The 11,353-nt window shown below is 37.1% G+C and overlaps 2 protein-coding genes across 2 annotated transcripts; one reads left to right on the top strand and one right to left on the bottom strand.

Moving 5' to 3' along the window:
• Positions 1–1,912: 1,912 nt before the first annotated feature.
• Positions 1,913–5,132, top strand: LOC101220129 (FT-interacting protein 7). The gene has a single exon (XM_004144602.3). It carries the CDS (start codon positions 2,017–2,019, stop codon positions 4,999–5,001), a length of 2,985 nt encoding a protein of 994 aa, XP_004144650.1. The 5' UTR covers positions 1,913–2,016; the 3' UTR covers positions 5,002–5,132.
• Positions 5,133–6,527: 1,395 nt separating this feature from the next.
• LOC101220369 (beta-glucuronosyltransferase GlcAT14A) lies at positions 6,528–11,065 on the bottom strand. Its single transcript, XM_004144603.3, has 4 exons — positions 10,351–11,065; positions 10,103–10,178; positions 9,599–9,714; positions 6,528–7,304 (listed from the first exon to the last, which is right to left on the bottom strand). Exons 1-4 carry the CDS (start codon positions 10,841–10,843, stop codon positions 6,784–6,786), a joined length of 1,206 nt encoding a protein of 401 aa, XP_004144651.1. The 5' UTR covers positions 10,844–11,065; the 3' UTR covers positions 6,528–6,783.
• Between the last annotated feature and the right edge of the window lie 288 nt (positions 11,066–11,353).

Raw genomic sequence — 11,353 nt, 5'->3', positions numbered from 1 at the left:
ACTATTGTCCATCTCGTTAGAAACCCTAACAAATAAATATATATTAGATTAGTTTTATACTTCTCTCAAATACTTCAACTATTCAAACTTACAATGTCATTAACTTTCCTCGATGTGTGGCAAGGGGCACGTCAGGAAAATTGAAAGTTGAAACGAAAAATTTCCACTTTCCTCAATGTTTACCTGCCACACATCAGAGAAAATTTAAATATTGAATTATTATTTAAACTTTTTTCGACGTGTGGCAGGGGCACGTCGAGGAAAGTGGAAGTTGAAATGACCATGGTCACCTTTTTCCGACGTGTGGTTCTTGTACATCGTGGAATTTCTAGCATCATAATTCTTCTGATTTCTTGTAGTGTGGGGAAAATGATAGATGAAAATTGGTCATCGAAAATCACTTGAAAAATAATAGTCAAAGGTCATTGACGAGGATTGTTGGAGGCGGTGGTCAAAGATTGGACAATGACCATCGACAACAATAGTCGAAGGTGGTGGCTAGTTTTTGTTTTCCTTAAGAAAAGCATTACACTTGGTAAAAGCTTTCAAAAAGTTTTTAAACTACCGAGAGATACTTAGACTTAAATGTTTTAGCAAATTTCCTTAGGATTTGAATATCTATGTATCAATATGTTTGTTTGGCATTAATAAACAAAAAGAAAAATATATTTAGGATTAAAATTAAAAAACAAAAACATGTAGATGACCAAACTTGTAGTGATGAAGAGTTTGTTGATATCTTTCTTTTCAAGTAAAATTATGATGGGAATATGATATTCCTTTGTTTGGTATCTTTTTTGTATTTGGGTTGTGTAGTAGAAAAAAGAGTGGTTTTTTGTATTTATGATACATGTATGAGTCTTATTTATTGATGTAAGTTCACAAAAAAGGGAGAAGCACAATGATAGGCACGTGCAGTGAGTCAGCTATTATTTGAATAATAAAAAAAGAAGACACGTGAGAGGCAGAGTGAGACGAGGTGTATTTAATTAGGTGTCACCATTCATGATGGCGCTGACTCGGACGTAACAGTGCAACGTTCATTTGGGCAGAAAAAAAAAGATCCCTCACTTCCCCACCCAATCACTAAACTACAAAACCACTTACCTTTCTTGTAAAGGAAAAACAAAACTATAATTTACATTTTACCTTTCTACCACATATTTAAAATATAAAATTAACTTTTCTATACCAGGTAGGAAAGCGAATATCCCTTGTATTATTTAATTCTTTTAGGAAATTAATCTTTTATTGTACGAAAACATCTGACAAAAATCTTCTTGTAAATCAAAATAAAAACAAGAAGCTTAGATTTTTAAAAAAGAAAAGATTCCTTTTTTCGATCAGTGTTTTGTGTATGATTCTGTGTGTTTGCGCAGATTTGGTTTTAAGTTTTAATTGGTTTTATTTTTATTTAAACACGTATCTAAATACTGAGAGTGGAACTGCGTGAGTGAGAGGTTGGGGGAATTAAAATTCTAATAATTAATTAACCTCCCTAATTAAACTTATTTACTTACTATATTTACCACCAAAAACGAATACTTATTCTTCAACTTGAAACTGGGAGGGAAAAGAAGAACATAAAAGATAGCATAGATGCAGAAACGGTGGTGTATTTATTATCAACAATTTTGACTGTAAACTGTCATGCATACTGTATAAGAAAAAAAAAACGAAAAGGAATATTAAAATTAAAAACACGAAATTTCAATTGAACAAGTCCAAGGCACGGTGAATGCAGGAGGGGGAGAGAGAGAGCGTAACATGTAAGGGAAATTTGTACGATTCCATTGTAACGACTCTTTGTGGACTCCACAATCTTCATTTTTCTTCCACGTGTCTTGATGACGTGGTACATGCTCCTCTCAAACTTTACTCTCTTCTTTTAAAATCCCTCCTCCACTCAGTATCCTCCATTTTCATTTTCCATTTTCACCAAAATTCTTCAAATCTATCTTCCTTTCTCTACTGTTCTTCAATCCTAATCACTTCACATCTTGATCTTGGTTTTAAATGGCGGACAGTTGCGGCCGAAAGCTCTTCGTTGAGGTCTGTAACGCCAAGAATTTGATGCCCAAGGACGGCCAAGGAACGGCCAGTGCTTATGCGATTGTCGATTTCGAAGGCCAGCGGCGACGTACCAAGACGAAATTTCGAGATCTCAATCCTCAATGGGACGAGAAGCACGAGTTTCTTGTTCACGACATGGAGGCTATGGCTTCCGAGATTTTGGAGGTTAATTTGTATAATGATAAGAAGACGGGGAAAAGAAGCACGTTTCTTGGTAAGGTTAAGGTCGCTGGAACTTCTTTTTCCAAATCTGGATCGGAATCGCTTATTTATTATCCTTTAGAGAAACGTAGTGTGTTCTCTCAGATTAAGGGAGAATTAGGTCTCAAGGTTTATTATGTCGATGAAGATCCACCTGCTGGTGGTGCTGTTGCTGAATCTGAGCAGAAACCCGAGACTACTCCAGTAGCTGAGGAGAAACCCCCTGAGAATCAGGAGGGAAAGGAATCGAAAGTCAAGGAAGAGGAGAAGAAAGAAGAAGAGAAGCCGAAGGAAGAACCAAAAGCAGAGGAAAAGTCTAACGAAAATCCACCGGAAAATCCTAAACCAGAGGAATCCCCGGCTGTTGAACCTGAGAAGCCCGTAGAAGTGGAGAATCCGCCAATTGCACATACGGAAAAGCCAAAGCAAATGCGGAAGGCGAAATCGGAAACAGAGAAACTTGCCGATTTATCCGTCAATGATCTTGAGCTTCGTTCTGATCGAAGTCGTAGGGCGTACGATCTTGTTGATCGAATGCCGTTTCTCTACGTTCGGGTCGTAAAGGCAAAAAGAGAATCCTCCGATGGTGGATCCTCCTCCATGTACGCAAAGCTCGTGATCGGAACCCACAGTATCAAAACGAAGAGCCAGAGCGAGAAAGATTGGGATCAAGTATTCGCGTTCGACAAAGAAGGTTTGAACTCCACATCTCTTGAAGTATCTGTTTGGGCTGAGGAAAAGAAAGAGAACGAAGATCAGAAAGCGGAGAATTGTTTAGGAACAGTATCGTTTGACCTGCAGGAAGTTCCAAAAAGAGTACCGCCAGACAGTCCTCTAGCTCCGCAATGGTACTCTCTGGAATCTGATAAATCGCCGGGAAATGACGTCATGCTCGCTGTCTGGTTAGGAACTCAGGCTGACGAGGCGTTTCAAGAGGCTTGGCAGTCAGACTCCGGCGGGATGATACCGGAGACCCGAGCCAAAGTGTACCTCTCTCCGAAGCTGTGGTATCTGAGATTAACGGTCATCCAAACCCAGGATTTGCAGTTCGATTCGGCTTCCGAACCTAAGTCTCGAAACCTCGAGCTTTACGTTAAAGGTCAGCTTGGTCCACAAGTTTTCAAAACGGGAAGGACTGCTGTCGGCTCAGCTAACCCCACATGGAACGAGGATTTGGTATTTGTAGCAGCCGAGCCGTTTGAGCCGTTTTTGGTAGTCACGGTAGAGGACGTGACAAATGGAAAATCAGTGGGCCAAGCGAAAATCCACATGGCAAGCATCGAGAAGAGAACCGACGATCGGACAGACACAAAGTCACGATGGTTCAATTTAGTCGGAGACGAAACCCGCCCTTACACTGGCAGAATCCACCTCCGAATCTGCTTAGAAGGCGGGTATCACGTGCTGGACGAAGCAGCGCACGTGACAAGCGATGTCAGAGCCGCAGCGAAACAATTAGCAAAGCCACCAATCGGACTCCTGGAAGTCGGGATTCGCAGCGCTAGTAATCTTCTCCCGGTGAAAACAAAAGATGGTACTCGTGGCACCATAGACGCTTACGTGGTAGCCAAATACGGCCCGAAATGGGTTCGAACACGCACGATCCTGGACCGGTTCAATCCACGCTGGAACGAACAGTACACGTGGGATGTATACGATCCTTGCACCGTCCTCACCATCGGCGTATTCGACAACGGTAGATACACCCGCCAAGAAAACGACGGCGTTTTAAAACAGCCCGGAAAAGACCTACGTGTCGGAAAAGTACGAATCCGATTGTCGAGTCTCGACATCAATCAGGTGTACTCAACAGCATACTCCCTTACGGTGTTACTCCCTACCGGCGCCAAGAAAATGGGAGACCTTGAAATTGCCGTCCGATTCTCCACCTTCTCATGGCTAAGCTTAATCCAATCATATTCAACCCCAATACTTCCAAGAATGCATTACATCCGTCCGTTGGGCCCAACCCAACAAGACATCCTCCGCCACACCGCTATGAGAATCGTTACAACCCGACTAGCCCGGTCCGAACCAGCCATGGGTCATGAAGTGGTTCAATACATGCTCGACTCAGACACACACGTGTGGAGCATGCGAAGAAGCAAAGCGAATTGGTTCCGTGTTATCGGTTGTCTCTCACGCGCCGTCGCCATCGCACGTTGGTTTGACGAAATCCGCACGTGGGTCCACCCACCAACCACCGTCCTCATGCACATTCTCTTAATCGCCGTCGTCTTATGCCCTAACTTAATCCTCCCAACTCTCTTCATGTACGCTTTCTTAATCCTGACCTTTCGATTCCGTTACCGTCACCGGACTTCCCACAACATGGACCCCAGATTATCGTACGTGGACTTCGTAAGCACCGACGAACTGGATGAGGAGTTCGATGGATTCCCGTCCGCACGATCTGCTGACCAGATTCGGGTGAGATACGACCGACTGAGAGCACTTGGAGGTAGGGCCCAAGTGTTGTTGGGTGACGTGGCGGCTCAAGGGGAGCGTTTGGAAGCGTTGTTTAATTGGAGGGACCCTCGAGCCACGGGAATATTTGTGGTCATTTGTTTGGGAGCCTCGCTTTTGTTCTATGCGGTGCCGTTTAAGGCTTTTCTCTTCGGATTTGGATTTTATTACTTCCGCCATCCCCGGTTTCGTGGCGATATGCCATCCGTTCCGGCTAATTTTTTCCGGCGTTTGCCCTCTCTTTCCGATCAAATGATCTGATGGCCGATCGGGCTTACTATTTTTTTTTTCTTTTTTGGCCACCACAGTGAGCTTAACAACCTCTTCTTTTGGGGTTTATTATCTCTAATTTATTCTTTGGTTTTAATGAAAAATAATCATTTTAATTTGAATTTGGCAGTCTTATATTCAATTCTCGTAGTTAAGTTTCCTTTTCCTTTTTTTACAATTACATATTTATTTAAACAAATTAAGATCTAAAAGAAAAATGTTTAAAGAGAATTGAAGACGACCATCTTATTTACTATACATATCTTTCTTTTCAAATAACTTAACTCTAAAAACTTCTTAAAAGGAAAGAAAAAAAAAGGGAATAAATTTGAAGATTAGACCGTTGGGGAAGCATTTATGGGGAGCACTTAGCGTAGCTCTTAAGTTAGACTATACGCCGCCGACCACATTGACTGACCGTTGCTCCAATTACAAAAAGCCTAATAGGTTCTAACTTTCCTTTTTTAAAAAAATCTTAAAAAAGATAGAAGCCTTTGCAATTTGGTATTTGTACTTGATCAATCCTCAAAACATTTTAGTTCCTACCCTTTCTTTAATGTATCAACTTGGTTTTTAAACCTACACTTTTTGTTCTGTTTATCAATCCCTCCCATGTGTGTGTATATATATATATAAGAGATTTTAAAATTGAGAACTTGATATTTATATCAACGTTAACATTTTAGATCTTGAGAAGTAGTGATGTAAATATAAGTAGAATAGTCTATGTACATCTTAATTATTCCAAATTTGCTTTCATGTAGTTTTTAAAAAGATAAGTTGAATGGGATTGTTTTGACCATGTATGAATTATGGGTCTAATTGCTTTTAGCTAGAAAAGATATATCACATTCCATGTTAAAGTTAGGGATTTACATGGAGGAGCACAAAGTGCTTTTTTTCTTCTCATGTGGATCTCCTTTTAGGTGGGGAATGGAGAAGTGAAGAAGATGTAAATACTTTAATTAGTGATTTGTATTACAACATTTTTTTTAATTCTATTTCATTTTACTTTTAAAAGTTTAAAATTTGTCACTCTATTTTCAATAGTTTTTTGTTTAATCATTTGCAGATAATTACGTTTGATCGAAATCTGTTGAGTAGTAAAAATCATTTTCATACAATAAAACATCTAAAAAATTGGTGAAAGGTTGCTTCTTTATGTTGAACTATCATTATGGTTTCATTCAATCTTCAAGCATCTTGTTTCCAAAAAGATAAAGAAGATAAGATCCTAATTCTATAAGAATGAGGAAAACCCCTAATCTAATTCCATGGTAAATAGAACATGACACGTCAACATAAGGTGAGTCTTTCTCCTAAGTTTTGACTTTCTTCTACCATTTAGAAAGTTCTGTGACACAGCATCACAGCAATATTTACTATTGATGAAGGTCATGTAAATCTTATTGCTTGGATTTTGCTATCAACAATACTTTTCTTATTGTTTTTAGAAATTTGAGAATCCGCTGCTAATTGTGTAGCTTCCAGGCTAAAGGAAACAGAAAAAAGGTCCATCAACAGATAAAGCTTCAATGGTGTCATTACTTTGTAAAATATAAACGCCACAGTTAAACAAGCCAAGAGAGGCATTTTGGGGCATAATTTTCCCTAAGAATTGAACCAAAATTGAAAAAATACAAAACGTGGTCATTTCTTTCTCCTTCCCTTTTTATCTTCTTTTTAACAAAGTCAAACAAAACAAAACCAAATAGAGATTTTATTCATGCATATATATATAGTACTAATGCCAGCCAAAGAATAGTTTGATATCTACCTGCATTGCATCTTACTGAAGTACCTAACAGAAAGAATCCTATTGAGCAGAGTCTTCAACCTCCTAGACCCTGGTCCAGGCTTCAAAACACCATAGTTCTCAGCTTCAAAACCTGAGCAAGACCCAGAACCGAATCTCCCATTCCCTGAACACCACCCACCGTAGGCAAATCGGCCATGGCGTCTCTTGAGGATGTCACGATCGATTTTGTCCAAAACACGATCGTTCTCCTTGAACTTTCGGGCAAAGGGACGGTTGCTCGTGACCATTTTCTTGTAGTTTGCGAGACCGAGATAGCGGGGGTGTTGCTTGGGTGGTGTATCCCAAGTGATGTAGTGAAGATCATGGTTGACTGTGGTGTTTCTGTATTCATCAGAGTTGCATATTAGGGTCTGGAAGTATCCCTCTGGAGAGGAAACAAAGTTGGTGTAGTAAAGGAGAAGAGTTCTTGGGAGATTGTCCCAACCCACTACGCAATACTCAGCAAAAGATCTTGATAGTATTGTCCAAGCTGAACCTGCCAAAAAGAAACTCAAACAACTTAAATAGTTGATTAATGTACTATTTTACTTCACAAACTTTTGTGGTTATCTTATCTTTAACTTTTTTTGGAGGGTTGAACTATAAACCTTCATAATTGTTAGCTACATTCACATGATGAGGGCATTTTATCATTCGAGAGAAAACATCAAGTTACAGATTCAAGAGGCGCCAGTAGAATTAGAGAGTTTATATAGCACACTCGAAATCAAAATTGCAAATAATTTGACTAATATAAACACAAATTCAGATACAACTTATGTCCATATACTTGGTCATTCAAAGGGCCAGATAACATATAATCTCAAGGCATTTCAATATTCATGGTAACGATAGGACCTTTAGCTCCAACCTAAGTTTATAGGCCCAAAAGAGTCGATGTTTTATTTTTGTTTCCTATATGTGTGTACAACCTTTTAATTTTAGTTCTTTTTTCGTACAACCAAGATTTGGAGACTTGAACCACATATCCTGTGGTCAATGATATATCTTACTTTCACCCTTTTATTTTAGCCTTGGGTGTTAATACAAATGAATCACTAAGCATCCTAACTTGAGACATTTATGGTGTGAAGTGAACCGACAAGAAAATTAAATGTATATGGGAACCACAGGGTTGTAGGTAAGAGTGATGGAATGTCCAAATCCATATAATAATTCCACTTTACCTACACCCATCTCTAATCTCTAAACACCTTATGGTCCAAGTGGAAAATGACATTCCAATTCCACACCAAACGACTTGTTTTGTTTGGTTTGGTCAGGTTGCTACCCACCACAAGCAACCACTTTTAAACAAATCTTAATGTGTAACAAGAAGTTTAAAATATTATGTAATTGCAAAGATAGTCTAAACAATAAATAATATTAATATAGTTTTGCTTATAACCACTTTTATGCACCCACCCCTCCCCCCACCATAAACAAATGTTAATTTTTAGGTTTGGATTTCTATATTTGTTAGATCATAAGTAACTTTTCAATTTAGTTAGCAAATGTATTAGTTCAAGTTTATGGTTAAATTTGACTCACTAATTTGGAACAAAAATTACAATTTTCTTTTCTCATCTTTGTAATTTTCTAACATTTGTTTCCAATCATTTGACACTTTGTAGGGTGGGGATCAAACCTCTGGCTTCAAGATTAATGACATGTAAATGTTCATTAAACTCTGCTTATTTTGGCTTCTAGCATAAGTTACATAGTAGAGATCATAGGCTCAAATGATTGCTTAACTAGTTAACGTGCATATATATACATAAAATGATTAAGACATTCATAATTGTTAAAGTAAAGTACAATTATTTTACAGTCAATCTGCAAGCCTAAAGTTTCTATCAAGATAATTAGGTATTGGAAGTCAAGTAATCCTTTTCCAGAAAGCTCATTCCAGATTTGAAAATCAATAATAATAATAATAAAAAGGATAATTGAGATAAGTACAAAACAAGCAATATCAAGTCCCAAGGTAAATAATAATTTAATTAGCTCACACATCTGTTTCCTAACCATATAGTATTTAATTATTAAAATATTATTTTGTTTTTTATATAACAAAAAAGAAAGAAAGAAAAAACCCTTCGTACTTCAAAATTTGTTAGTCCTATTTTAAAAAATTTGTTAGTCCTATTTTAAATATCTAATTTTAGTTCTGCTATTTTGAAGAAATTTTTAAATTTATTCCCCACTATTTGCTAATGGTTGATTTTTTCTCTCTCTTTTTTTCTTAGTATGATTTTCACTATATATTTGAAAACATATGCACATATTTTAGGATCAAGTATAACAAAATGTTTTTTAAAAATGTTTATTATTATCATCTAATCAATTTCAATAAAAAATAATTTTGAGAGCTAAATTTTAAATCTGTTACTAATTAAATGAAGATCGAGAGTGCAGAAACTAAAGTAACCATGATTGTATTTAAGATCCTTCAAAAGTGTCACGTGGTTACTAAAATGCTCCTATTCCCCAACAATATGATAATCCTAATTTAATTCTATTTAAGATCCTTCAGCAGTTTCACATGGTTACTAATTAATATCTAACCGGAATCAAACTTAGAAGAAATATATAAAAAATTACAAATTTTGAGGATAAGTGAGAATCAAATTTAATAATAAGCTATCTAATGCTTAATAAACCTGTGTAGAGCTACCTATAATATGATAATCCTAATTTAATTCTATTTAAGATCCTTCAGAAGTCTCACATGGTTACTAATTAATATGTACAAAGAATCAAAGTGAAACTATTGAATGCTTAACAAACCTGTGAAAAGCTTGAAGGCAGTGGGGAGAGTTCTTTGTTTAATAACCCACCAAATCTCTGATTTGTTCATGCTGTAAAGCCCTGGGTCTATTATAATTGGTTTCCCTCTTTTATTCCTGAATTAACAAATTTCAGATATATATTTATCATTACAAATTTGGAATTCAAAACTCTATTAAGACTAACATTTTAGTCTGGTAATTCAAAATATGGTAATATTTTGTAAATTCTCAAAAACTTTTTCATTTACAGTAATTCCCTTTTAGGTTTCCATGTAAGACACCTTATTAATTTCTAGTTAAATTATGCCAAAAGTTCTAACTTTCTACGAGAACCTCAATTTGCAATTTAACATTAATTTTTTTAAAAATTATTTCTCAAAAGTTCAAGAACTACTGAATAAATATTTAGAACCTAAAATAAATTAACAGAAGGGGTTTATGTAGTAAAATGAAATTTAAACAATATAATTAGGGGAAGTTGGGAAAAGAAATTAAATCTTACAGCTTCCATCCCAGACGACTTGAATGTTGAATGAAATTGAGATCTCTTGGCAAATCAGAGAAAGCATGAATCATATCTGAAAAAACAACAAGAATAAACACCATCATCATCAAACAAAATTTCCTCCAAACCCCAATGAATGAATGAATTAAAAAGAGAAACGAAAAGAAAAATCCACCAAAAAAAAAAAAAAAAAAACTATCATCAGATCCTCAAAACCACACATTATCCAATTTCACTCACCATACCATCTTGAGTAAGCAAAGGATAATCAGAGGCACTCAAATTGATAAACCAGTCCCATTTGCAAGTCCTCAAAAGAATCGACATCGCATGTAAAGTGGTAGCAAGCATAGTCGGCCCTCTATAAGTAACCAAGCTCGGTTTTCCCACTATCCAAACATTCCCAACTCGCCTGAAAACCGGATTCCGGCTCACGAACTCGGCGATTTGGCGGTGGTCTGAGTCGGAGGCACCCTGATCCATGTGGATCAAGTAGTGGTTAGCGGGATGGTAGATGGCGGGTAAAAGGCGGATGAGACGGGGAGCGTCGCCGGCGGAGGCGGAGATTAAGTAGGCGAAAGAGAGGGGATAAGAGAGATTTGAGTCGGGGAAGTAGATGGAGTTGATTAGGGGTTTAATGGCGGAAATGGGTTTGGTTAATTTGGTTTGGATGAAGAGAAAAGAGAGGAGTGTGGATGTTAGAAGGAAGGAGATTATGGTGAGAAGCTTGAGACTCATTTTGCAAAATTTGGGTTAGAAAGAAGAAGAGGATTAATGTAGGAATGGGGAGAGGAAGAAGAAGATTAATGGAGAAATGGGGGATTGAATGTTGGGGGAAAAAGGGTTTGGAAGTGTGAGGAAGATGGGGTTCGTTCCTTGCTTTGAAGGGAAGGGGGAAGGTCTCAATGTTTCTCTTTCACACTCCATTGTTGTGTAAGAATGCTTTTTTACCTTTTTTTTTCTTTCTTTTCTTATTTTTTGGTGGATTTAATGGAATAATTTCAGAACTTGCTCTCTTTTTTTGTTCTTAGGTGGCTTAGATTTATTTTATTTTCTTAATCTCTTTAAGGGCTAAGGTCAAAGGAAAACAAACTAATCTCTTGAGAAGGAAAGAAAAGAAACTTAGTTGCAACACGTTAGAATATGAACAATCAAGTTACTATGACGAGTACACATAACAAAAGAGTAAAATCTAAAACATAACACAAAAGCAAAAATCATTCTTTTTCGTAGATGAGATATCAATAA

Source organism: Cucumis sativus, chromosome 4 (assembly GCF_000004075.3).
Source record: "Cucumis sativus cultivar 9930 chromosome 4, Cucumber_9930_V3, whole genome shotgun sequence".
In the NCBI taxonomy this organism is placed as follows: Eukaryota; Viridiplantae; Streptophyta; class Magnoliopsida; order Cucurbitales; family Cucurbitaceae; genus Cucumis; species Cucumis sativus.
Note: the sequence above shows the minus strand (reverse complement) of the source record. Positions and strands in the feature narration are given on the sequence as shown.